At 45.3% G+C, this 26,551-nt stretch overlaps 2 protein-coding genes across 2 annotated transcripts in view; both read left to right on the top strand.

The window, feature by feature from the left end:
- The window catches only part of FSTL1 (follistatin like 1), a 53,656-nt gene extending 48,257 nt beyond the window's left edge, over positions 1-5,399 (top strand). Inside the window, exons 9-11 of the mRNA XM_071760567.1 lie at positions 382-492; positions 1,785-1,882; positions 2,145-5,399. Of these exons, the coding sequence (XP_071616668.1) occupies positions 382-492; positions 1,785-1,882; positions 2,145-2,189 (254 nt within the window). The 3' untranslated portion in view covers positions 2,190-5,399. The remainder of the gene's footprint in view (positions 1-381; positions 493-1,784; positions 1,883-2,144) is intronic.
- Positions 5,400-8,712: 3,313 nt separating this feature from the next.
- LRRC58 (leucine rich repeat containing 58) lies at positions 8,713-25,552 on the top strand. Its single transcript, XM_071760557.1, has 4 exons — positions 8,713-9,383; positions 18,117-18,245; positions 19,538-19,815; positions 21,281-25,552. The coding sequence occupies exons 1-4, from the start codon at positions 8,728-8,730 to the stop codon at positions 21,487-21,489; spliced, it is 1,272 nt and encodes a 423-aa protein (XP_071616658.1). The 5' UTR covers positions 8,713-8,727; the 3' UTR covers positions 21,490-25,552.
- Positions 25,553-26,551: the final 999 nt, after the last annotated feature.

Below are 26,551 nucleotides of genomic sequence, written 5' to 3'. Positions count from 1 at the left end.
ATTTCCCCAACTACTCTGCACCTGTAACAGGAGTTGTTTCAGAGTAATAAAAACTTTCACTTTAGTTGTACTCTTCTATGTATAACAGATTAGGAAATTCAAACAAATCCAATCTAGAGATTTCATTTAGAAATGAGAAATGCATTCTTTTAAGGAAGCAAAATGAAGTGTTTGACTTTCCCAAATTACTTTTTGGCTGTTTTCACAAACCAAATTCAGCATGAATGTTTTAGTCGTTATGAAAGTTTTGTTGGTTTGGGGAAGGAAAGCCTCCTCCAAAACTATGAACCTACCTCTTCTCCCTCAAAGCATCTCCAAAGTTTGTTGCTTTTAGCCTGCTTCTTGTCTCAAAGCCACTGCCCTTATTTTGTGCCTCTCCAGAGTGTGCCCTGGAAGATGAAAGCTATGAGGATGGAGCAGAGACCCAGGTGGAATGCAACCGCTGTGTCTGTGCCTGTGGGAACTGGGTGTGCACCGCAATGACGTGTGAGGGTCCGTAATGCCCTGCAGACAATTATTGTATTTGGGTTTGTACAAAAGGGGATTGCCCCAGAGAGGAGCTAGTAAACTCCACTTAGTAATGTCAAGAAAGCATTTTAGCTTCCTGCTATGCAAACTGTAGAAGTAAGAGAAAATGAAGGTGAGGGAGATGATGGGAGGTGGTGTTCATAGTAACACAGGATTTTTGGTCTGCCTGTTATTCCTTTGGAAGGTCCCTTTTAAACTTTTGCAGCCGTGTTACAGTTGAGGGAAGTCATGGTGGGGTTGTGAACAACAGCTCTGGTTTGCCTTCCCCACAGACAGTCCAGGGCCAGTGGAAAGCCAGCTTTCCCCTGTCTTGGGAAATGTATGGATCCTTTTCAAGGAGCCACATCCGCCCTCTCGGCACTGTGCTGCACTTTTTTGGCTTTCTTCCCTAGAAACCAGGACTTAATATGAGCTTAGTTTCCAGTGCTGTGCAGGAGCTGTCAGCAGTTTGTTAGTTCAGAACTACAGCCACTAGCTTGGGAAGATGGAGGAGAGAGGGGAACAGCAGAAAGTATGTATAGAGGTTTTTTCATGTTTATCTGGCCTTCTGCAGCAGAGGCTTCAGGACTGCCTCAGCCCAGACTTGCCTGTGGCAGCAGGAACTCACCTCAGAACAGGTAACTGTAATACTAATGGAGCTGTGGGTAGGTCTCAGAGGTTAAGCAACCAAACAAGAGACTCTTTGCTGCCTCCCCAGAAACAACCTTCAAAGTTGCCATGCAGCACCTGCTTCCTTGCATTCATGGCAGAAGCATGCAATGGCACAATAATTTGTTGACTTTTTGCCCATGTCAGAGCAGCAGAGGGCCCAGAAGCTATTGTTAGAGGGATAATGAAACCAGAGAACCAGATCACATTACATCAGCCAGTTGTATCTCCACTGAGCAAAATTACCTCTTCATTAAGCATCAGTTATTGTACTTGGATACCACTGAGCTTCCATTTATTCCCTTCAATATATTTGAAATAATTAGAAGTGCTTCTTTTAAAGCATATGCAGCCTCTTCCTTGTGTTTTTTTTATTTGTTCCGTGGGAGGGAGAGACAGGGTCAGACTGGATACCCAGGTTCTGAAGTCCCAGGCAGCCATAAGGTCCATTCTTTTTCTTAGAAGCCAAGCCATACCTTCTTTTGTCAAAGATTTCCTAAGCTTCAGGTATGCTGTGGCTGACCTACCTCTTTTTGTTCTCTGTGGCTCAGCTTCTGAAATTTTCATCCCCCATTTGTGGTAATGCTGAACTCCATTTCTGTTTGCAGGCAAGAATGGGAAGGTGCCTGCTCAGCGACAGCGACCTGATCAAGACTTGACTGAGGAGGAGCTGGCTAGATACGTTCAGGAACTGCAGAAGCATCAGGTTAGCATGAGGCTGGGAAGGTCTCCTTGCACTGAGTCTCTCCTTGCTAGAGGGAATCCCTCTGCTTCTATCACTTGGAGACTTCTGGTAGAAGGGAGGACATAGTAAAGGGGAATCCCCATTGCCTATGGGGACAGATACAGGTGTGGGGCTTTGAGGTATAATCCAGTGTTGGCACTGCTTATAGATGGACCAAAGGGTTTAGGGCACTGCCAGCTCCTGTGTCAGTGCAGAGCTTTACTTCTGTGCTTCTTTTCTCTAGGAGACAGCTGAGAAGACCAAGAGAATGAGCACCAAGGAGATGTAAGGGGCCTCCACACTGGTGGAGCCCAGGAGGATGGGCCCAAGCTACCGCCCTGTCCTCCAGTGCTGATCTCAGTATGCACAAGTGTCTGCTACAGTTGCCCAGTCACAGATATTTACATTGTATAGCGATGGGTTATTTGTTTTGTAATACACAGAGAATGGGGCCAGGAAAGGGGAGCAGAGCCCACCTGTTTAGGGAGCTTCATTGCTGGGGCTTAGGAAGGCTGGAAGGGACTTACAGCAGCCTCTGGGACCCTTTCCCAGAGCAGGCAGCTGCTCCCTCCAAGAGCTAAGAGGGATTTCTTGTTCCCCTGGATCTGGGGAAAGGAAGGGGGTCAGTGCTGGATAGAAAAGGGGGTCTTGAATTGATAAAATTGGCAGCACCAGCCTTGGCTGCAGCAATAGAGGCCCAGCAATTTTGTGGCTGAGCACGTGTGCTGCAGGGCATCATTAGCCAATGACCTTGCCCTGCTTACCTTTCCCTTTGGTTTGAGCTCCTCAAAGCTGGGCAGCGTGTTGTGACACCTGGAAGTCGTGGTGCCATGCTGCTGGTATGAGTCCAGCACATTCCTCCTTGCTTTCCACCAGACTGTGCCCAGCAGCTCCTCCAGTACATTGTGGGCTCTAACACAACATGGTTCCTTTTGACCTCATCTCACCCTTACTCTCCCTGCCCCCTCCTTTAGAGGTGCTACCACGTTTTTTTCTTACCACATTCACATGCTGACTCCCCCTTTTATTTTGTTTTGGTTTTTTTTTTATTACTTTATTTCCTATGGTAGTAATTCAGCTTTTGTATGTTTTGTAGCTCTAGATCTTTCAAGAAAACCCAGCCTGCGGGTTTTTGTTGTTGACAGTGCTGTAATGCCCTTGCACAGTTTGTATCTCACTGCGCTCAGCCATCACAAACTCCACGAGCAACCTGTAAGCCCTGCACTGCAGGGTATTTCTCAACTAGTGATAACAATGTCCCTCATGGGAAGAAGAAGCAGGGCTGGATGTAAGTAGTTGCACCAGGCATGGACTGACACTGGAGGTCTCTAGCTCTTGCTCCTTTGGCTAGCAATAACCGTGTCCTCAAAGTCCGTGCTCATGCTGCTCTAAATTGCCCAGAGGGAAGTGCCAAGTAGTCTAGAGACAGAGGAAACAGGCAATCCCATTTTAAAATGCTTAACTGTGTTGAAGTCTGGGCTGTTAGCCATCATCTTGGGCTTCCCATCTCCCTCTGGGGTGAGGCAGCAGCATTATTCCAGGTCTGGGTTTGGAGTCAGGGCTGGAAGCCTCGTTACTAATGCATTTCACAGAGTCTCTGATCAGACTGTCTTCAGCTGTCCTCACTATCCTTTCGTGGGTCATTTTCATCTGACCTGCTTCTTAGAGCGTTGGTTGTAGATATAAATGAAATGCTGTTTTTTTGACAATCACTTCTGTAGCCTCAAGCCCAGCTGAGTTTATCTTGCAGTTGTCAAATGTAATTCATACACACCTTAACCTCCTTTTTCCACATTCTCTTCATGCCCCTGCTGTGCATTCCAAGCAGTTGCACATATCCTAAGTTGAGATGCTTGTGACTCCCACCTTTCCGTTCGTCAGCAGCTTCAGCAGTTATTGCCAGGTCCCTTGTGCTTACTCAAGTGAAACTCCATCTGCATCTGCAAAAACACGTTCTGCTTTAGTGAAGATCAGCAGGACTTTTGTCCCAACCTTCCCCTTTTTGCACAGTGCTTTCCTTGGAGGGGAAGAGTGAGTTGGCACCTAGCAAGTGTAGGCAAAGAAGAAAACTTTGTCCCTCCAATGGTCTTGTTCATGAGCCACATTTGTTGAAGGCTGTCTGGTCTTTGAACTGTTTTCCTGATGTGAGCTCAGCTGATGTCCATTGGCTTTGGCACAATGCCATGTTTCCAGTGAGACTCGAACTCTACCTGCCACATTTGGAGGTTTTAGCATAATAAATGCAGAAGAGGGATGGTTCTTTTCCTGTGAGGGTCTGGTTTTTAGAAGCTGTCTCCTGTGAAGGTGAGGGGAATGAGTCCAGAGGAGCTGAGGGTTGTGTGGATAATGCTACACTGGAACAGAGTCATTGTCAGTGTTCTGGTGGCACTGGATGAACTGGTTGGTGGAATTAGGAGCACCCATTAGACATACCCTCACTCCTCCCCAACAGTATGAGTGAAACAGCTTCATGTGCTGGATCTAGAGTCACAGGAATACTGTTAATAAAAATTTTGCTTTATTCTGACCCTGCTCTGAAAGGTAGTTTGTGCCTTCCAGCTCATGCCCTGCCAGTTTGGATCATTAAAGTGCCTTAGAGAAAATGTAACAGCTTGCCTTAAAGGCTTTCTTTCCCTGGTTGGTGATGATATCTAACTGTCCAGTCAGGAAAATCTCCACCTGGGAGAGGCAGAGCATGTGCAGGAAGGGGAGGCTAATCCATGACTGAAGAGCTCCTGTAGACTGGGTTATGTGATGTGTTCCCTAGTTCCCTTTCTGTCTTCTGTGGACGTGCAATCTAAGAGGCTGGCTGCTGGAGGCATCTGGAAAGGTGGGTGCTGGCAGTTGAGGTTTACAGAGCTTGCCCTGAAGGCAGAGGGATGGGCTGCTACCTCAGGCAAGGCCAGCTGAGCTCTCTGAGAAGCCATACAACATATCCTGGGATAGCACGGGGCAGTGGGGTGGGAGCACGGTGACCATGCCTCCATGGGAAGGACTGCAGCCTGTGGAGAGTTTTCCTCCTTGTGCCCTCACCGGGAAAATGTGACTGTAGAGAGGGATGCCAGTTGTAAGGGCTACAGTACCCAAAGGAGACTGAAACCTCTCAGCTCCCCACAGTGAGAAGGGCAACCTTTGGTGAGCAGTGTCCAGGCTGTGCCCTGCAGCAGGCTGGTTGGTTGCTGTCTTCTGGAGGGTGACTTGGCTGCTAGGGAAGGAGGTGCTGAGTTTCAGCTGTTGCCCTCTGGGACAATCGCTGTACAGGCTGCAAAGGGCAGGGGAGGCTTTTTTTTTTTTTTTTTTTTTTTTCCAAAAAGCCAAATTAAAGCAACAAACAAAAAAAGTCCCACTCTTCCCTCTATATTCCCTCCTGTATGTGTGTGAAATTTATCAGTATTCCGTAGGTTTCTGTAGTGCACTTATTTTACTTGATTTTGTAATTTTTTTGAAGCAGGGGGGTTTGGATATTACTGCCAAATAAATAAAACAATTTTAAAAATAACATGTTTTGTTTTATTTCTCACAAGCTGTGTTCCTTGCTTTCTTCTTCCAGAAAAAAAAAAAATTTAAAAGCAGCTGCCTTTGTGCACCTGTGTACGCAGATCTCAGTGCTGCTGACAAATGTGAGACACAACTGTTTCTGTTTTATAGCTGGGGAAACTGAGGTAGAGCAGGGAGAAGTGGAAAGTTACACTCACATGGCTGGCCAGCAGCAGAGGTGCAACTGGCAGCCAAGACTGCAGCCTTCCAGCCACACATTCTTGAAGAGGAGATTGCTCTACAGTCCTTTCAGTATTCTGTCTTCACTCCCCCAAAATATGGCTCCACCTGTGTCTTTGGGAAAGAAGAACCTAGCAGCTCTCCACATGTGATGTGATCAACAGAGCATTGTGCATAAGGATGATGCTGATGGAAAGGCAGAATATTGTAGAAGAGGAAGAATATAGAGGGACACAAGCAGTGAAGTGCAACCCCTCTGTCTTGTGTGGTGCTGGGGGGGCCTCAGCTGGAGTGCCTGCTGGTTCGGGCAGTGTCTTTCACAAAATGGATTAATTACATGGAAAGATCCCAAAGGTAAGTAAAAACAGTAAACAAAGGCTTTGAAAATGCAAGTTAAAAGGACAGGCCAGAAACTCTGCACAGTTAAGAAGGAAAGTTATAAATTTTTTTACTTCAGGTGGAGACTTACCAAGATAAACATGCTGAATTTTCTGTGGTGGATGGGGAACTAGCTTCCCACATGGCAGTGAAGGCAGATCTAGATGAGACATCAGAAAATGCTTTTGAGTGTCAAGGTAGCAAAGAACTGGAAGGCATTTATTGATATTTCACAGGCTTCCTTCCTCAATGGATTTTAAGAACAGACTTGAGTAGCTGCTCTCAGGAATAGACCAAGACCAGGCTGGTCCTACCCAAAGATGGGAGAACAGGCTGGTTACTCTCCTGAGGTCCCTTCTGGTTCTGAAACAATCTTGTGAAGACAGGGTTGAATGGGACATGTCACCTTTGCTGAACTGAGAGATGAAGTAGTCTTAATGGTGTCCTACAACAGGAAGTTAATGTCTTAGCGTTCATCTCCTCCATAACTTAGCAGCTTCTACTACTGTGAGCACTTCCATACTGTGAGCAACCCAGAAGGCTGGGTTGTTGTACTCAGTATGCTCTTTCCAAAGTTGTTTAAAAAAACTTAACATTGCTTCTTACATGTTACTTTTCACAACAAATGGCCTTTTTCATGTGTACCAGGGAGGCTGTCATTCCCTGTTCATTATTCCCTGCCCAACTGTAAAGCAGGGCAGCTTTATGTCTTCTATTACAGCTAGAATTTTAAGGACTGAAAGTGTCAGCCACAAATCTAGCTAGATGGCACTATAAATACTTTGCCTTGTGCATTCTACATACTTACTGAAGTGAAAGGATTTTGATATGGGAGAGAGGAAGAGCAGGAAGACTGCTGGCCACCTTTAGCAGGGGCCTGGCAAAAACTCTGACTTGTCTGTTTATGGAGTTAAGCACGTTTGAGTATTAATGAGGAGCTGCACTGTGTAGCCCTATGCACTTAATCACAATTCATCAGCACTGTTAAAATTGGGAAATGCGTTTTTTATGTGGTTGATCAAGACTCTGAACTGCATTTGTAAGGTATTTATTAACTTTAATTCTGAAGATGGTAACAAACTAATATATCATAAGATATCATTTCCTGAAAAATCTGAACCAGCTCACAGGATGCAGCTTTGGGAGAGCACAGGCTCAAAGCTTTGCAAGATATGACCAAAATCACAGTGACCTTACTGTAGTACTCACACAAAACCTCACAAACTATCGTGATTCATGATAGATCTTTATATAGCACGATCTTTATAGAGTGGGCAAAATTATTTTGCAAAGAAAACTACTGGCACTGTGTGTGCTGTTATGCAGCTCTATCTGGGGTCACATCAGGTTGCATCTGTGAACCCACAGAGACATAAAACAAAGTCCAACATAAGGTGACTTCTTCATTTCCACCCACTTACAGCACACCCTTTCTTGAAGTCTGGGCACAGCCCTGACACCTCCTTGCTCCTGAACAGGAGCTTCCACTTCAAAATATTTGTAATGGTAAAATCCGGAGTTCATAGAAGTGCCAACAAACAGACAAGTGAACCATGGATTTCATCCGCAGTATTCTGGACACCTTTGAATTCAGCATCTTCATTGCTTCATGCATTGTTTTTAACTTGGCTGGTACAAGCCAACCATGCTTTGCATTTCTTTCACTCCAAGATGACAGAGACTTTTGTGTACATGAAGTATTTTAAGTGGGTGGAAGATTGTCACTCACTTCTTTTTGGTTCCTCTGTGCATCACAAGGAAGCATGTGTCTTAAGCCCAGACTTTGTCAGGGCAAAAGTTCCTTTGGGCTGTGAATCTCCTTATTGTCATCACGCGTTGATGCTGCTTCTTCCAGTGGGTGATAACCGACTACATTTGCTGTTAACCTGTGTCCAAAGGGTGATGAACCGAAAACACGAATCTTGAGCTGCCTGTTCATGCAGGGTACAATCAGTATCATCTCCCAATCGATCTGGCCTCTTCGCCTGACAGATTTAGGCCAATGCCCTAGCTCAAGATTAAAGCTGTCTTCTCGCATCTGGCCAGGGAGCTGCTACTTCAGGGGAGGCACCTCTGTTTCGGCACTTCACCAGCAGCTGGTCTGCAGGGACCAAGGCAGACAAGCCCTGGCCAAAACACCAGCTGCTGGCAAGGCCGGGGGCAACACAGGCTATAAAGCTTGGCGTCCAGCAGCCACGCCAGAGGGAGGCCTTGGGGACAGCACCTTTCCTTCGTGGTCCGAAGATGGCCTGGGAGGGGCAAGGAGACAGGTTATTTATTTTTTTTTTAATTTTCCCGTTAGCGGCACTCAAGAGCTTTCTCATCGCCCGACTCCATTGAGCCCGGTGTGAAAGACTTTGAAGGGAGCGAGTGCCATTTCCAGACCCCCATCCAGCAGCCCGGCCCCCAAGTCCCGCCGGGAGCGGGCTGCCACGGTCACCCGGGGAGAGAGGAGAGGGGGGCAGAGCGGGTGAGTAACGGTCCCGTGGGGGCAGTAACGGCCACACCCCACACACCGGCGGCCTCCGCTCCCACGGACGCGGCTCCCACGGCTCCGCCTCCGCACCTCCATCGCATGCTCGTTCCGGGGCCGCGGCGGGGCTCGCTGTGTCCCCGCCGTCCCCCGTGCGGGGGCCCCGCAACCTGCATACCAAGAGCTCGCTCCTCTGCTGCCGCCGGGGCCGCGCGAGCCCGGGATCGAGCATGTGGCCTTGGGAGCAGTGAAGAAGGGGATGAGGGAGGAGGGGGCGTGTGTGGGTGTTATTCAGATTCCGGGGAGTGGAGGGGCGGGGCGAAGTGTGGGAGCCCCCGAAGTGACGCAAGGGCGGCGGAGCGCGGGGTCGTCGGTCGGTGGGAGCGGGATGGCGGCGGCGGCGGGTGGTGGCCGGGTCCCGGAGCCAGAGCGGCGGGGCCCGGAGGCAGCGGAGGGCGAGGAAGAGGAGGAGGATGAGAAGGAGGAGGCAGAGGCAGCGGCCGAGGCGGAGCTGGCGGCTGAGCTGTCGGCCCGGCGCAGCGCGGAGGCGCGGCGGCTGGTGTTGTCGCCGCGGCGGCTGTCGGGCCCGCTGCCCGCCGGTCTGTCGCAGTGGTTCCCGGCGCTAGAGGTGTTGGACGTGAGTGGGACGGGGCTGTCGGAGCTGGGCGAGGAGCTGCTGGCCCTGCCGCGCCTCCACACACTCCTGGCCAAGAACAACCGGCTGGGCGGGCCCGGCTCGCTGCCCAAGGGGTTGGGGCAGGCCCCTCTCGGCCGCTCCCTCCGCGTCCTCAACCTCAGCGGGAACCGCTTCTCCGAGGTGCCGCCCGCCTTGATGGGGCTCCGGGGGCTGCAGAGCCTCAGCCTCGGCGGCAACCGCCTCCACGGCATCCCGCCCGACATCCAGGAACTCCGCAGGTGAGGGCAGGGCGCCGGGCGGGGGCCGGGCCTTTGCCCGGGGGAGGGGGAGGAGGCGAGGAGGGCCCCGGGGGCTGCCAGGCAAACCCGACCTGATTTTCTGGCTGCCGAGCGGGGCTTTGCCTGCAGCAAGCCTCGTGCCTCGCTCCCCGTGGGGGAGTAAGTCTGGTCCAGCCGCAAGACGTCTCGAAGCACCGCTGCTGCTAAAGTGTTTCTTTCCCTTTTGTCAGGGTTGGGTTGCCAACACTCAAAGCCGCTCTTCAGGCGGACGATAGGCCTTCTGTGCTCACCAAATAGGCAACTCGTTCAGGATTTCCTAGTCCTCGGGCTGCCTTGGTGCCCGGGAGGCTCTCTTAATGGCAGTCTGGTTGGTAGGAGTGTTGATGTGCAGAAGGCACTCAGTGTTTTTGCTTTAACACATTTCTCCAGGCGAGAGCAAAATAAAGCCTCTGGTCTCATGCAGCTTACAGTTTACAGCTGCATGATGGACTGTATGGGAGAATAAAGATTTGGTTGTGGCCTATGCAAACAATAGGGCCTTTCTGCTGATATGGCTCCAGTCTCATCAGAGCGTTTGCTGTCACGGTTGGGTTTTTGTTCTATGTCTCTCCACCCATCCGGCTCATGTAGATCTGACAGATCAGCTGACAGATCTTCTGAGGTGTAGAGCCAGAGGCTGTGCTCAGATGCAATGGTACATCTGCCTCTGGGGCTAGATCAAACCCCTGCAAGCCAATGGTGTAGAAACCTATGACTGAATCACAGCAATTAGGAACATTGCTGGGGTGGGAACAGATCTTGGGTAGTATGGGATATAGGGTACTGACTTCCCCCATTGACCTGGGATAGGTATTTATGAAGCCTGTCATCCTTCTGGGCAAGCCAGGGGCTGTGTTATTTGTGGCACACAGACACCTTGGTGTGTTCTGGTTTCTCAAGGCTCAGACTACCCCTCTGTGGCTCTTCCCTTACTCCAGCTCTGCTGAAGAACTTGCCAGAGGCAGCCTCTCATGCAGATTTCTGCAATCTTGACTCTAAATAGCTGAGTTCAACCATGGCTCGGCAGAGCTGCATCCAGTGGAAGCACAGAATGCTGTATGTGGGATGCTCTCTCTCTTCCATGCTCCTGAGTTAGAGGTACCAGAAGTGCTGGAGTGCTGGCAGAAAGTGTCTACTGCAGTATTAGACAATTTGATACCCAGCTGTTGCCCAGATGAAACAGTGTGCATCTGTTGAGAATCTGGAGCAATGCTGAGGCAAGCTAAGTTTGAGAGATGATATGAGGCATTTGGAGTGCTAGAGAAAGCCCTTGCCCTTCTCAGCAGAGTTGGGCTGCTTCCTGGGTTAAGATGGTCATGAGGAGTAGGAGGAACCTCAGCTTGCTTTCTGTTCAGGAGCAGTTGATTCAGGGATAATGAAGGAAATTAGGACAGTGGCACCAAGTTCCTGGGAGAGGAAGCCAATGGAGGAAGGCTGTTGTGTGGGGGAGATGATCCATATGGCTTCCATAGCATGCCTTTTAGTATCCACGATATGGCTGGGATCTGATCTTTGTGTCTTCGTGCTCACCTCTGAGGCAGAGCCTCCCTGCCACTGGTTACTTGCTTTCATCTATGGTTGTAATTTCTCCCTCTCTCTCTCTCTCTCTCTCTTTCTTTTTTTTTTTTTTTTTTTTTTTTTTTTTTTTTTTTTTTTTTTTTTTTTTTTTTGTCCTTGCCTCCTTCACCAGGACAGCAAAACAAACCTCCCCTCTTTTTTTTTGTTGGGGGGCTGACCCTGGAAATTCACAGCATTGCACCTGGTGCCCCAAATGGACTGCGTGCTGTGCTCCATGCTGCACCACTGTTGCCTGCAAGTGCGTTGTTATTCTGCCTTGTTCCTCTGGCCTGCTCTGAAGCAGGGCTCATGTTCATCCTGCCCTGCAGCTTTTCTTGGGCTGGTCTTGCATGAACCCCAGCATGACAATTCTGAGAGGGCAAATGCAGGCAAGGTTATAGAGGCTGTCTGCTTATCGTTTACAAAGTGATGTGTCAGGTAGAAAAATGAGGCTAGACCCACCTTGTGTCTGCTTCCCACATAATCACTTCAAATCATTGAGCTTCTGCTAATGTGTCACCCTCATATAATCGAACTTTAGCTTTAGATACCAGATTAGTGCTTCATGAGGAGTGTCAGCTTCTTTACCACTGCTCCATCAGTGACTCTTCTACATCTAGGACTGCTAGAGTAACAAAAGAGCTATACATTTGCTTACCAGAGCTGGGAGAAAGCAACATTTTAAAATCTGATATTTCTTCAGAGGAAATCCTGAATGTACTCATTGGGACCCAGATGACCTTACACCCTTGCCAAAAAGATAGTAAATATGTACTCCAGAGAAACTGCTGCCAGACCCTCCTCCCACCTGCCAACAAGAGAGGTGTCCACAACGTAAGCATGCATAGTGTTGAAGTGAGTAAAACAAACCTGATCAGGGACAGAGCAGAACTAGTTTTTGTGGCAGGGGCAACATGAAAACATCTATTAGTTTCTGAACTCTGGGCTGGGAGGGCGGACGTGGTGTGGGTGTTGGGGTTTCTGTTGGCCTCACAGCTCAAACTGCGAGCGTCCGTCTCACTGTTGCTGGCAAGCCTACACTTTGAGCCTTTTTCCGTATGGAGCTCCCATAAAAGAAATTTTTTTCATCTCTCATGGTCTCCAAGACCACAGAGGAATGCAGGCAGCACTTTGAACAGACACATTCCTTCTGCTGGCAGTCCCTGAGGCTAGCAGTTCTCTTCTTCCTGTGACCCTGGCAGCTTCCCATTTGCTCTAGTCACTGTTTATAGAGCTGAGCAGAATTGTGGAACAGATGAAATACTACTTATGTTTTCAGGGAATGTCTTCTGATGAGGTTTTCTTAAATTCTTGTCAACTAAGGCTCATGTCTCTTTTTCTGCACCCCATATGGTTTTCTGTTGTAGTTTTTGAAGGGGTAGTGCATCAGTTTTAGTGAAGGCCAGGAATACAGCAGGTAAGGAGTCTGTGTGGTGAAGCTGAAGGAATAGAAACCTGATGGGTTTGATCTGCTGAAGGGAAAGGGACATACTGCCAACTAGTAATCCAAAAGCCCTGGAAAGGGAGGTATGTACCATGTGTTGTAACTCACAAATAATAAACCCACAGCTTTGCAGCAAAGCTTTTCCCTAGCATGTTCCTAGTGATTTGTCTAGTTAATGGACAGTGATAAGAAACAGCTGTTCCTGCTGCTGTCTTCTCTCGCTCCTTCCAGCTTTGGCCACCTGCCCCATGCTGGCCCACACAAATCTTTGTGTGCACTGCAAGATCCTGCACATAATGGATCTGTCACCTGATCATCAGTTACTGGATTATCAGTGGAAGGACCACTTAAAGATGTCCTGCTGCTTCACACGGCTTCGTAAGTGGATGACTGATTGCTCTGGTGATGGCAGCAGGGTGATGCTGATCTTAGCAAGCTGGCACCAAGGATGAATAGCCTTTGCTTCATGTTTTCTGTTAGGAAAATGCAGTCCTCTTTTCTCCTGACTCCATCATAAGTGTCTATGGTGAACTGCAACAGCCTCTTAGGTTTCTGAGAAAAGTAAATGTGGGCACTGCTGAAGGCTTTTCTAAATCTTGTCAAAGCTGTGCCAGCCACCACCACCCAGTTACTGCCAGCTAGCAGTGTCAATACAGTGCAAGACAGAAATCGTGGCATTGACCGTTTTTGTTAATTTAGAGTAGAAAATGCCCCAGATGGGCAAGAGCAGCCCTCATTGCATTGGTTTCCTGTTTGTTGCCAGATAAAAGATGAGCTAAGCATAGGTAGACACAAGTGTCATCTTTTCTGTAGTTCTCCTTCCCACATTGACCACACTGTGTTTTCAGTGCGAGATGTCATATCAGTCTCTTTCTCTCAGACTCAATTCACAGCCCCCAGCAGCTCCTGAACTGTGATCTGCATAGACATCCATAGCTGCATTTGTGTGTGTGTCCTTCCTCTGCTGATCCATCTAGGGATGTGCTAAGAGAAATCATGTGTTATAGCTGGTGGGCTAGAAATGCAGTCATCTACTTGTGCCTGTCTTGGACAAAATGTTGTTGGCAAGCCTGATAAAATATGGCTCTGATCTTCACTTGCCAGCTGTGGCTTTTGGCTTAGGGGTGTATGGGTTGCTCTCATCATTGAGCATGCTTGGCGAAATGTCCCATAAAGGGAAGAATTCTCAAGAGCTTTGGAAGATGCATTTGATTCCTTGAATCTCCTGATGTGAATTTAGTTTTGTTGTACTCTACTTGTTATTACTGTTGTGCTCAGGAGAGCACCAGGAGCAGACAGGAAGAGCTTGGAAAAGGCCCAGGCTCTTCCCAGGCATCTGCCATGAATACTCATCTCTTTGCTTGGATTCCTCTAGTTAAAACCCAGCTGTGTAAGGGCTGGGATCAAAGGCCTCAGACGTCTAACTGGATTTTTCCAAGTTTTGTGTATAGGCTTAGATGCAATGAAAACCAGAGTCTTTGCTTTTATTCGTGGGTAGTATTAAGCGTGTTAGACAAGCATATACTTAAGAATGGCTGTTACAGTGTGGGAAAACCAGCAAGCGAAGCTTTGATAAAGATACAGCATTAAGAAATCTGCTTGCTGCCTCCCTTTTTCTTCCCCTCTTCAAACGTTTTGCAAATAGTTTTCAGACAACCGTTTGATCTTAAATTTGCCTGTCAGCAAAGGCTATGCATTTCTCTCAGGAATTAGCAAATCGTAGAACAGGGTTAACAGGAGCGTATTGTGGGCTGCTTTTAAATTCCTCCCTTGCATGAGCATCAAAACTGCCCTGGAAATTTCTTGCTAAAAAGTTTATCTTAAAAAGACCTGGAGCTATTTCAGGCTCCATTGTTTCTTTTTAGATTACCTATTTGGATGCATCTGTTTGATGTCAGTTGTTAAATTTTATCTTGAAGAAGCATCTGTGGGTAAACAGGGTGGATTGAAAATTTGAGTGTCTTCTGTGCCAGAAGACATTCTCCTCTTGAGGATGTATGAAAGTGTCATGGTAACTGACAGAATACCAAAAATACCTCAAGTGCTCAGGGTAGGGTTTTCTTACTAAGTAAGTGATCTGGGGCTGTTTTGTTTTGTGTGATACAATGACATGGAAACATCAAGGACATACTCAGGTAAGAATATACTGTCTCTTCGTAGGTTAAACTTGGCTGTCACCACCTGAATTGAGTCATAGTTGTTTGAGCATTTCCCTACTCCTTCTCTATATGTGAAAGGATTTTCACTGCCACCTTGCAGTCCGCAGCTGTGAAATCCCCAGCTAGAGAGGAGTGACATGTGGTGGGCCTGGCTGCTCCTGGGCAGCAATTTGTATTGGCTGTGCTGAGCAAAGGGGCTGCTGGATATGAGGCTGAGAGGGACTCTGGCCTTTTACTAGTGTGTTTGTAAGCATTGCTAATAGTCAGGAGAGAAAGTGTCAGCCCCCATTAGTTCCTCTGTCAAACGGGGTGGGTTTTTTTTCAGTTTTTGATCAGATGGATTTTGTTAGGATGTGTCCCCATCTTTCAACTTGTTCAGCCACATCCGTTGTGGCAGATTGGAAGTACATCGTTTATTCTAGCTTCAAAAATAGAAATTGAGCTTATGTTTGTTTGAGGCTTGTTGCCCTCTGGCTTTTCTAAGTTCCTGGACTGACTTTTGAAAGTACATAAAAATTCCAGCTCTCCCTCTGTGTACACAGCAGCGCACAAGCCCTTAGCTGGCTGGTCCAAATGACTGCACAGATTAATGATTGTCAGAAAAGCTGGGCCTTGGTGTGAAAGGTTAGTTACAAATATTTGCTAAGCTCCATCCCATTCTTCTGTGGTCCCTTGGTGAAAAGCTGTGGTGAATGTTGTGGACTGCCTTGTTAGAGGGGCTGTTCTGAGAGGAGAACAGAGCTCATCTGTGCTCCTGCTCATCTTACTGAGCAGCAAACTGTTCCCTGGGTAGAACAGCTCAAGAGACAGCATTGCCTTGGCCTGTAATTACATGAAAATCCAGCTAGGAACAAACACTGGCACTGATGGTGTGGTCAGTGCTCACTACGAGAGGGTTGTGTCTCTTGAATGTTCTTGCCTGTGTCATGATTAGCTTTGCTCATACAATTCTCAATGTTTTAATTTGATGCAGAAATGGCTGTTAATTCTTCCATCTTGCTCAGCCAAGACCAGGCTAGAGCCTTCTTCCTAGCAAATTCTATTTGGAAAATGGAAGCTATAGCTTTCTTTTGCCTACTGAACAGTGTTTCAGTGGAAGCTGTAAGAATATTTTTGCTGGTTTAAAATAAGTGTCTATAGTTTCAAAACCTCCTCCCTGTGCTTTTTAATAGAGTTACCATCTAATTACTATTTTTAGATGATGCTGGAAGTTCTTAATTTGCTGTACTAGACTGGACCCGCAGAACATGATTCAGAAGATAGGTAAAAATAAGACAACTTCTAAAAAGTCCTTTGCCTCTGAAGGAATCAACTTATTTAGTGGATTATTAGTTAGGGGCAGTTTGAAGTCTAATGTTTGGGCTTTATGTGTGTTCTCATGACACAGACTTTACAAAGAATGGACTTGAAAGATGTGTTTTGTAGCAAGTATTTTTACACACATAGTTTGTACAGTAAGTTGCTCCTGGAACTTAACCCATTTCATGCCTTGAAATTAATTTCAAAGCATTTTTTGCTACATATTTTGCACCCCTCTTCCCCTTCCCTGGTAGTATGTGTTTTTATGCAACGTAGCTTGATGAACATTGTTGTTTTCAAACACAGAGGGCAAAGAGTTAATTATTCACTTTTCCTAGGAAGTGGAGACTTGTACTCATCTAAACCTTGTTTAAACATTGAAGTGTCCCCACTAGTAGAATTCCCTTGCCCAACAGTTTTCGGTGTGGGCTCCAGCAGTGGCATGAGGTTAAAATATGCCTAGGAATTGTAAAGTCAGCAGTTAAGTCTCTAAATGAGAAGCAAGCAGCCTAAATCCACCTTGGGAAACAATGGCGGTCTAAGGAGGAACTTTGGCTAAAACTCTGCGCTTTGTTAGGGGATCAAAATTTAATTAAAAATAATCTCCCCTTGATGTGGTCTCTGCCCAGCAACTTTCTTCCTACTCCCACTCTTCACCTACAGGTTGTCTGTGTAGAAGAGAGGCTACTTTTTGGTGGTGGTTTGTACATGTCTACTTCCTTGTGTTGTCAGAATAATGTCCAAATGTGCTGTCCCACTAGATCTCTCAGCTGAACCAAGTATATTTATGCAGTTAAATTCAGATTGCTTAATTTTGTGCCCCCTTTGTCAAATTTCAGTTATTTAGCTTGCCTCTGACATACTCCAAAAAAGTAAGTGAATCCAGGGAAAGTTAAGCTCTGTAAGCATCTTCTGGTATGTTGCAGAAGTCTGTTGTTCTATTCTCCACTGTTGGGCAGGTGGACCTTTGTGCTGTGTGAGTAGCCTCTGTAGCACAAACAAGTACTGTCATTGAATCTCCGGGGTTCAGGTTTCTCCCAGGAACTGAACAAAATAGGCTCTGTCTACTATTCTTCTGCTCCATCCCAGGGGAAGCCTCAGGGAGGAGCTTTTCTGGTGCTCCACAGGTGCAGGGTTCAGACCTTCTCTGGGTTGCCCACCCTGTCCCTTGCATGGTTTGGTTGTGGAGTTCTTTGCCAGTTGTATACATAGCCTTTCTCAGTTGCTGGGGTGAGATGAAGGTTTCTCCTGTTCCAAGGAGATTATAAACTATTCTTAAAGAAAAGCTGACAGAGCCTGGATGCTCTCTTCCAGAAGACATCTGAGAGCAGGGGAGGAAGAACTATTTAATCTTATGAAACGGGGACTTGAAGCTATTGTGTTAGAGAAGTGCTTGCCTTCATCCTAGAAGGGCAGAAATGTGCAGCAAATACTGGATGTGTTTCACCTGTCAAAAGGGATCTGGTGCCTCGCTTTGTTCCTGTCTCCCATCTGCTGGGTTTTCACAGGATGTCCAGTGATGTTATTTATTTATTTATTGTCTCTCTTGTTTAGGCCCAAATTGCAATTAAGCCCTGCTGATGTTTATGGTAGCTTTGGGCTCCATGATTTCAGTATAATGAAACCAGTCTGTGTGAGAAATTGGATGCATGCACTGCGCACTGTTGCAGCTGGGTATTGTTGGTATGTGAGTTGTATCAAAGCAGCACTGGCTGCCTCTGAATTCTGTCCCTGAATCTCTGCTGCAGCTGGTCACTGCAAATGTCAAATGATTCCAGAAAGAGCAACCAGTACTTGTGCAGGGCTGAGGCTCGTGGGATTTTCAGGCAAAGCCACTGCTCTCTTGCTTTGGTCCTCTTGAAACTGAGAGCTCCTGCTGGCTGCAACAGGAGCTGGGTCAGTGCTGCAGACCCTGGGTGTGCAGGTTCCTCTTCCTTGGAGATACGAGCAGGAGCTTTTCATGTGGTTTTGGTGTAGAAATACTTAGTTGTCCAGTGCCTACTTACAAATGTAATGGTGAATGCAGGGGGCTGGAGGTAAATCTCAACATTATCTGTTGTGAAACAGGAGCTCTGTTGTAATATCAATGTGCAACTCAGCTTTTTTTTTTTTTTTTTTCCTACAAAGTAATCTCTAAGTTTTCTTTGAGAAATGCAGGAGATGAGAAGACCTAGAGTTAAATGAATCTGGAAACTACCTTAATGAAATAATGCAGTGTTTTCTTTCCTTTTTCAGTTTAGAGTTTCTGTACCTTGGAGGGAATTTCATTACTTCGATTCCACCTGAATTAGCAAACCTGCCTTCTCTAAGCTATCTAGTTCTGTGTGACAACAAGATTCAGAGCATTCCACCTCAGCTGGCACAGTGAGTATTTACTGTCACAGTCACCAGCTGTAATTAACTCTTTCAACTTTTTCTTGTGCCATGTGTGGATAAAAGCACCTTTGAGGACCTATTTGTCCTTCTGTTTTTTAATATGACTAGACTTGAATAAGAAGATCCTTTTCATGGTCTGCCTGCAGTACACCATGCTAATGTGATACAGAAATCACAATCAAAGTGTTAGGGGAAAAATATGTCACCAAATATTTACTTCAAAGCAAACTGATAGATTTGTACATGGAAAAGCACCTGGGCAACTCAGAAAATATAAACTGCCACGCTAATGTGTGCTTAGTGATGAATTCTTGGTCTGTTTTGTCTTTCACCCATGGTCTTTTTCTATGTGCTTTTGTTTTGTACCATCCCCTGTGTTCTCTTGGCATTTCTTACTGTAGCATCTCAGCATGTTTTAGCATTTGTTAAATCCTATGGCACACCTCCAAAGGATAATTTTCTGCTTTATCTGTTCCATAATGGAGCAAAGAGGATACTGCAGACACTGTGTAGGTAGTCTAAGGTGGGAAGTGAAGTAGCTGAAACTCCAGAAGCAATTGGATGACAGCAGAGTTTTATGAGTTGGAATTTGTGAAGTGGGATTATTCTTGAGGTCCAATGTTTAGTGACTCCAATTGTCTTGTAGCTCATACTGGTTTGAGAGCATCCCTGGATGCTGTGCTGGAGCATTACTTCTTGCTTCCTCAGATAGGAGAGCACCTCAACCAAAAGCCAAGAAACTGCTACCCTGGCCTCACCTTGCTTAGCTTTGGAGATGAGTTTTATTACAGAACGAGGTGATGGAGCCTCAAGCAGTGAAAACGTGGGGCTTTCCAGGGTTGGCTGCCTGACAGCAGTCAACTTTAATGCATGAGCAAAAACGAGTGACCTGTACAAGGTGTTTCATGGATTCATTCTTGATATTTCTTTGCACCATTGGGTACAATAAAACATTATCTCCCTCAAAAGCACACAGTCTGTATGCTTTTTTTCTGTGCTACCTCTCTGTGGGGGAATGTGGGGAGAATACTGAGAGGGACAGCAGCATATTTAGGACTGTGGGTTTTTTAATGGGCATTTTGGAGCTGGGCCAAATTTTGTAGGGCACTGTGTGTGCTGGAGCAACAGCAGCTCTTTTAGTGTGAATTTATGCTTTAAAAAGAAGAAAAGCTGAAGGAAAAGAAATGGGTGGGAGTGGGGAGAGCAATCAGGTCTGTGTAATGCAGTTGTGGAATGATACTGCTTGCACGTCTTGACCGATTTTCCATCTCCATTCTCAGGCTGCACTCCTTGCGTTCCCTTAGCCTGCACAATAACCTGCTGACTTATCTTCCTCGGGAGATCCTTAACTTGGTTCACCTGGAAGAGCTGAGCTTGCGTGGGAACCCACTGGTGGTTCGTTTTGTCCGTGACCTGACCTACAACCCCCCAAGCCTTCAGGAACTGGCTGGACGCACAATTAAAACTCGCAGTGTTCCCTTCACTCCCAGTGATCTCCCAGAGAACCTTGTCCGGTATCTGAGCTTGGCCAGCAACTGTCCCAATCCTAAATGTGGGGGTAAGATCACCTTCACTGCTCTACTTCCTACTTTTACCTGATGGGTTTTCTCTCCCTTTGAGTTTCTGTGACTTTAGATCAATCAGCTTAAATGTTGTTGCATTGAAATTCTAGACATATTTCATTTCCCAGGTCTCCTACAAACTTGTCTTTACGAAGTTCACTTGTTCATTGAAGAACAAATGTTCAACCTTATTTTGCTGGTTTACTCTATTTGCTTGTAATGTCACATACTGTTTCTGTTGGAGTCTTTGCAGCTCAGCCCAGCATTTCGCTATGTTTTTATGGTCTGGAATTTCTGATCCATCTGCCCTGAAGTAGTTCAGACTAAGTAATGGACAGGAGAACTTTTTGCCAGCACTCTTGCTGTGAACAGCAAGCTTCATTTCTGGATGAAAAAAAAGGAGGGAGGCTGTAGTGCCTGGTATAGCAATCTGTGTAGTTCTTCCTTGGGACCACCAGTCTGTAGTTCCTGAAAGGAGAGGAGTCTGGAATGCTTGCGCTTAATTTGGATTAATGCTTAATCTTTATCCAGAGCAAATGATCTGCACATAGCCTCTAGAAGATGAAGGGGAAAAAAATATTATTAATTAGTGTCTACCCTGCAGTCATAATTCGAGCTATCTTATCTCCTTACAGGACAATATCAATACATGCTCTGTAGGCAAAGACAGAAGGACTGGAATTCGTGTTGGAAGGAAAGAAATGTTTCCTTTTTTAGCGTTTTACACAGCTTAGATAACACTAGATTGGTTTTTCTCTTTTTCACTTTTCCTCATGAACTATCACATGACTGCAGTGTTGCTCTAACACTGCAGGAGAAGCTAGGGCTTAAAAACACTGCTGGAAACTTCTGAAAATGTCAGTATCTAAAATCACTTGCTGTGTCGGGAAGAGAAAGTAATTGTGTGTTAGAGGAACACTGTTGCCATGGAAAGGAGCATCCGAACTCAGCATGGTGACTTCACTCAAGCAGAGGAAAAGTTAAGAGCTATAAAGGTATATTTGTGAACGTATTTTTGCTAGCTGGTAGAAGAGGTTTAACAGGTTTAGAAATAGAGTGGATGAATTAATTTGACGTTTAAGAAATCTACAAGTTCCCAGCCTGAGATTCCTCCCTAATGGTTAGAAGAATTTTATGGATTATTTGGAAGTAGCTGCCCCGTGTCTTTTTATGTAGAGTGTCGTGTTCTGAATCACTGACCACAGTTTTACAGGGTTTCATTTTGGTTTGTTTTGGTTTTTGGTTTTTTTTTGGTTTTTTAAACTAACGAAAGATATTTGTCTTCATGTTTCCTTAGGTGTCCAAATCCCTCTCTTCTTCCTCCAGCATCTTTGCCCTTCTGCATCCGGTACTATGTCAATTAAATCCTAATTTGAGGCATTTGCACCAGGTGCACCAACCTTACAGAGCTTACAGATCTCCCTGCCTGGTGTCTCACGTGTTGTCACTTTGCCCTCACAGGTGTCTACTTTGACAGCTGCGTCAGACAAATCAAGTTCGTCGACTTCTGCGGGAAGTACCGCATCCCGCTGATGCACTACCTGTGCTCCCCGGAGTGCTCCTCTCCCTGCAGCTCTGCCTCCCAGAGCTCCACTTCCCAGAGCGAGTCTGACTCTGAGGATGAAGCCAGCGTCGCTGCACGCAGGATGCAGAAAGTCCTTCTGGGTTAGCGGGGAGAAAGCGGGAAAGACTGGGAGGAAAACGTGTTTGAAAAGCAATAACGGAACAGCAAAACATGAGCCTCTGGCCTGAAGGGCTCACGAGAAACTGTCCTCAAATCCATGTAAGGGACAAAACATCTTAGCAAGCCTAGGCTTGCGTGGTGCAGTGGTACTTAGGAAAACTAACTCAGTGGCATACTGCCTGTAGGGTGCCTGAGGTTGTAGGAAACCTCTGCTGTCCTGGAGACGCCCCCCCCTCCCTCATGCAGGCTTGGGAGGGGGATTTGTTCTCACTGGCGGATTGAGAAGGGTTTTAGTGAATGACACTTCCCTGGGCTTCAGTCGTCCTGAAGCAGAGCAAAGGAGACTGACCAGATCTTTTAACACTGTGGTAAATCAGCAACAGGCTAATGATGCCATGTGAGTATGTAGGGACCCCTATGTTTTATAAAGAATTTTGAGTCTTTGGTGTCTCCTTTGATGTCAGCTACAGATTTTTACACCCATCCACTAAAAAAGGGAGTTGGGTTTTTTGTTCACGGGTAGATTTTTCCAAACTGGTCACTCTTTCCTTTACCTAGGAGGTATAGGGTCTCTGTGCTGGTTTAGATGTTACAGCCATCATAGAAATGAGCCACCTTTTTAATTCCTTGTTAGACCAAGCTGTTCTTAGTGTTTCCTTGTAACTGTATTCCTTATTTTAATTCCCTCTTTGACTTCCCATTACACCCATAGTGTTGCTGTCTTAATGGTGCCTTCAGAAAAAGGGACGAATTGTTCTATTGGGACTTGGTATTACTTAAGACTTATGGCCATACGTGCCTGTGCAAGGACCAAATGCAATGCTCTGTATCATGTTTTTGAGTTTCAACTTACTGGAGCAAATCTGCTTTTAGATCTGTGAGTTTCAGGAAAGGTCTTGATTGGGTTTCTTCTTTCGAAGAAACAGTGTCCCCCTACCGCAGCTAGCTCTTATGTGCTTGATACAGTTACTTTCCAACTTTAGGGTCATCTGCTTAAAGTAGGCAGTAGCTTACTTTTCAGAAGTACTGAGAGAACTGCAGTCGAGAAGGTGAGGTTTTTTTTCTTCATCACAGTATGAGAATAAAACCCAGTAGAGAGGCTGAGGTGTGTTGTCTTAACATCTTGCATGAGGTGATTTTGAAACCTCTTCTTTCTTTATTTGTTTACATTTGCTCCTGTTATAATAGCTCCGGCAGCCTGTTGGATTAACACATTCAGTTATCTTAAGCTGTCTAAAGGAAAGTTGCAGAAAATAGCTCATAGTTTTAAAGTATCAAGAAACAGCATATAGGTATCTATAAATCTACTTTGTTGTGTTTTGCTCAGTGAGAGCCTCCCTTTCAATAATTTAGTAGCAGACCATTCTTTTGGTGCAGTTTCAGTTAAAGCAAATCCAGCTGTGCCTTCAAATGCATTAGTGCAGTATATGCATTGTGTTAAGAAGCTAAACAAACAAGAAAAAGATTTTCTTAACCTGCTTTGGTCCTAAGGGAGAAATTGAAAACTTGTGTTCCTCTCCTGCATTCAGAAGACACATGTACCTGTTTGAGTATCTTACGGCAGCTCTGTGTTAATGATCCTGTTTAATTATATTTGACACTTTATATATTAAAGCACTTTGATAATTCTACTCTTTGTAATTAGCTGTAGGGATTTTTTTTTTTTAAATAGACTTATTTTTTCATGTAATGTGACCTGAAGAACAAGGTCTGTGAAACTTTGTACATTCCAGTCTGTCTTGGCGTGCCGGCTGAAATTCTTGCCTGGCATTTTCTTGACAGCACTGTTCATTTCCCCAGTGCACTTTCCTTTGGAGAGAACTGGAATTTGAAAGAAATTATCTGGTTGTAAAATAGCACCCCTGTCTGTTATTAATCATTGCAACTTAGTTCCCCACGTGCACAGATCTACAAGGAACTAAATTGCATGTGCTCTGTGCCTTTCCAAATATTTTTTTTAAATATGTTTTCAAGACACTGTAAGGTATATGTGCAAAGCAACTAGATGTCACTTTAGCAAATTCTGTGAGGTTTACTTGAGAAGAGTAACCTACAGATTTTGAGAGAAACCAACTGCAGGCTGTCAGTTACATTGGGATCAGCACGTGCCCTGTGTTTTGTTCTTCATCCCTTTCAGATGCTTCTGCCTGTCCCAAGTGAATGTTGTCATACCAGTGCTAAAGGACAGGAAACTGATTGCAGTGCCATGGTTTTTAATTGGCTGCTGGTACAATGCTAATGACCAACTGACTGATTTTAGAGCTTGGCTCTTCTGCCAGTGAAAATGAGCCACAGAAGGCAAGATCTCAAGATCTTTTGAGCTCAGGACCATAAGTTACCACCTTGCTTTCTTCTGTTCATCTGCAGCTGTCTGGAAATCAGGCATTTTTTTTCACTTTGCAAAGTTAGATTTCACCACAGTTCTGTTTGCACAGTAGCACCTCTGTGTGAGGGGCTAAGACCACTGGTGGCTGGTTCTGATTTAGCTCCATCCTTAAATGCATTTTCTTGCCTCACTGAACAGGCATCCCATTTCTGCCCCAGTTCTAATAGGGCTAATAGGCTAATCTTTTTTCGCAGTTTCTTGACTGTTGTCAGGTCAAAACTTAGCTTACACAGTTGATATCTCTATGCATTTTTAGACTTTATAAAATGTTTTATTTCTTAAATTTATGTATGTTTATATATATTCCCTAATATAGCTACCAAGTTTTCTTTTTGCTGCTGGGATTTAAAGTGCAATCCAAGTAAGTCAGAATTTAAAATAATCAAGGACTTGTAAGAAAAATAAATGATTGGTTGGGTTTGTTGTTTTTTTTTTCCTTGGAGGTAGATCTGGGAAGATGAGGGATGCAAGTTTGTACTGTAGTGCCTAACTTACTCCAGCTCCCAGGAGTCAGGTTTTCCAGCAATTGTTAGACCCAAAGACTGGAAAAGAGAGCAGGCAATAAAATAAGTAAGAAGCAACTTGAAAATACGCTAATGGATGGCAGGGACTCGGAGTCCCTGTGGAGTAGACAGTGGGTTTGCCAGCATTACAGCTCTTTTTACCCATTTTAAATAGTGGATTTCAGTTGCTACAGATGTGTCTCTGAGTGAAGTCTTCAGTGGGTGTTTTGGTATCAGTCCCCTTGTTGGTACCGCAGCCCAGCCCCGGCTCTTGAAACTGTTGCTAAGCTGAGCCACAAGCGTGTGAAGCAAAGCTGCTCCTTCCCTCTTCCCTTCAGGTCCCAGGACCTTTCCTGCATTCATCCTCTGCCCCACTGTCTCTCTGCCAAGGGGAGCTGCTGGTGTGTTTCTGAAAGCAGGTACTCGATGTGAACAGTGGGGTCATGTTAAAAAGAAGCAAAATATCAATTTGATGGGAAGCAGCTTACACAGTTGGCAGTTCTCTTCTGTTTCTTTAATAAGAGGTGAGACTTGAAGAAGTCAGCAATGAATATTTAAACATACTCTGAAGTGGCCAGATGCACTTGTTCTTGGGCTTCTGTCCTGGTCATTTTAAGTCTTTGAAATCTTGTGTTGAATTATAATGGGAGTGGGGGGGGGAGGGAGGGGAGAACTAGCTCCTTTTTGTTCCTTACTGTTGTTGGCAATAATGAATGGAAGGAATTTAATCCAATGGAAGTAATGAAGGTTAATCCCAGCAACGTGTCTTTGTTATCCAGTTCAAAGAACTATTTTCATGCATCTTATTCACAGCATGCCCTCCCTCCCCAGCTGAAGATACTTCAAATGGACTACTTCAGAATGCACATTAATACAGCAGTAACTCTGTCTTGGAAACCTTGCTATTGATTATTTAATTTGCTTGCCTGACTAGAGGATTGATCTCTTACTAACCTGAACTTAAAGTGTGGAAAGTGTTCCCATCCAGCCCTCTTGTTGACTTTTTGTCATGAGCATTTGTTTTAGGAAATTTTAAAGTGCCTTATGTTTTTAAAAGTGTATTTTGCTAGGAATGTATGAATGTAGAGTATCTCTAACAGTATTTCTTTATGAGCTGTAAAACAAATTGCAAACACTAAACCAAAAATGTTATTTCTACAGTTGTCTGTGCATTATTTACTGGCGTCTCGATTCTAATATTGCTGCAAGCAGAGCCCTTGCAGAAGTCTAAACTTTTAAAATGTGGCTATACATGAGGGGGAAGGGGGAGAAACAGGTGAAATTTGACAAGTGCTGTGTAAAACCAAGAGGAGGTGAGACTTCCGAAGGGACTGCTGAAACTCTTGGCTTTTGGGGCCCACTGGTTGCAGACCAGTGTGTGTTACAGACCAGACTAATTTTAACTTCATGTGTAGTGTTGCATGTTCATGTTATTCCATAGTTTAAAGAAAAAGAAATATATGGAAGGAAAAAGAAATACATGAAGAAGAGAAAGCAGTGCCATGGTAGAGTTTTCCAGCAATATGAAACAATAGTCATACACTTCTTGAATTGTACACACTTAACACACTAACTGAAACCTGTAAATGACTTTTTGAATTTTAATTTTCTGATCATGTTAACTGGCTAATGTGTTCCTTTTTCTTGTGTAATCCCATGTTTCCTCCTACATCCTGAAGAGTTTTTGTGATCTATTGCCAAAATGTTTCTGATCCTGCTGTGCAATTACCAGTTGCAGTGCAGAAATGTGGTGTGTTGGAAAATGGGACAGTGGGAAACAAGAATTACTTGATACTAACTTCAGCAGAACTATTTCAGAGAGGTGGTTCAGCTATATATGTAATAAAAAAACCTCTCAAATTATGCAGCAGCCTTATTTCAAATAACACAAAATGCCAAGGAACGGAGTGACCTTGCCTATAATAACCAGACTGAGAATAGTCTTGACTCTCTCTGTTGACTAATTATATGTATATACTCTTTTCCGTGCCTTCTCTATACCTTTCTTATATTGGGCCATATTAGTCAGTCTAGAGATAGCATGTCTTGAGTGTCTCTTCTCTTTCTGCTCTATGGTGACACATCAGAAGAGGTCTGAGAGCATATTTTTTAAGCAGCTGGCTTCAGTCTCCTCTCTCACCAGTTAGCAGTGGAGAGTT

The sequence above is a fragment of the Heliangelus exortis genome, chromosome 1, assembly GCF_036169615.1.
Source record: "Heliangelus exortis chromosome 1, bHelExo1.hap1, whole genome shotgun sequence".
Classification (NCBI taxonomy): domain Eukaryota; kingdom Metazoa; phylum Chordata; class Aves; order Apodiformes; family Trochilidae; genus Heliangelus; species Heliangelus exortis.
The sequence above is the reverse complement of the archived record's forward strand: the minus strand, read 5'-3'. Positions and strand labels throughout refer to the sequence as shown.

What these genes read in the sequence shown, in the direction of transcription:
- LRRC58 (XM_071760557.1), top strand. Translation starts at nt 8,728, where the DNA reads ATGAGGGAGGAGGGGGCGTGTGTGGGTGTTATTCAGATTCCGGGGAGT. An exon ending in GACATCCAGGAACTCCGCAG is followed by an intron (nt 9,384 to 18,116) that starts GTGAGGGCAGGG and finishes TTCCTTTTTCAG; the next exon opens with TTTAGAGTTTCTGTACCTTG. An exon ending in TCCCAATCCTAAATGTGGGG is followed by an intron (nt 19,816 to 21,280) that starts GTAAGATCACCT and finishes TTGCCCTCACAG; the next exon opens with GTGTCTACTTTGACAGCTGC.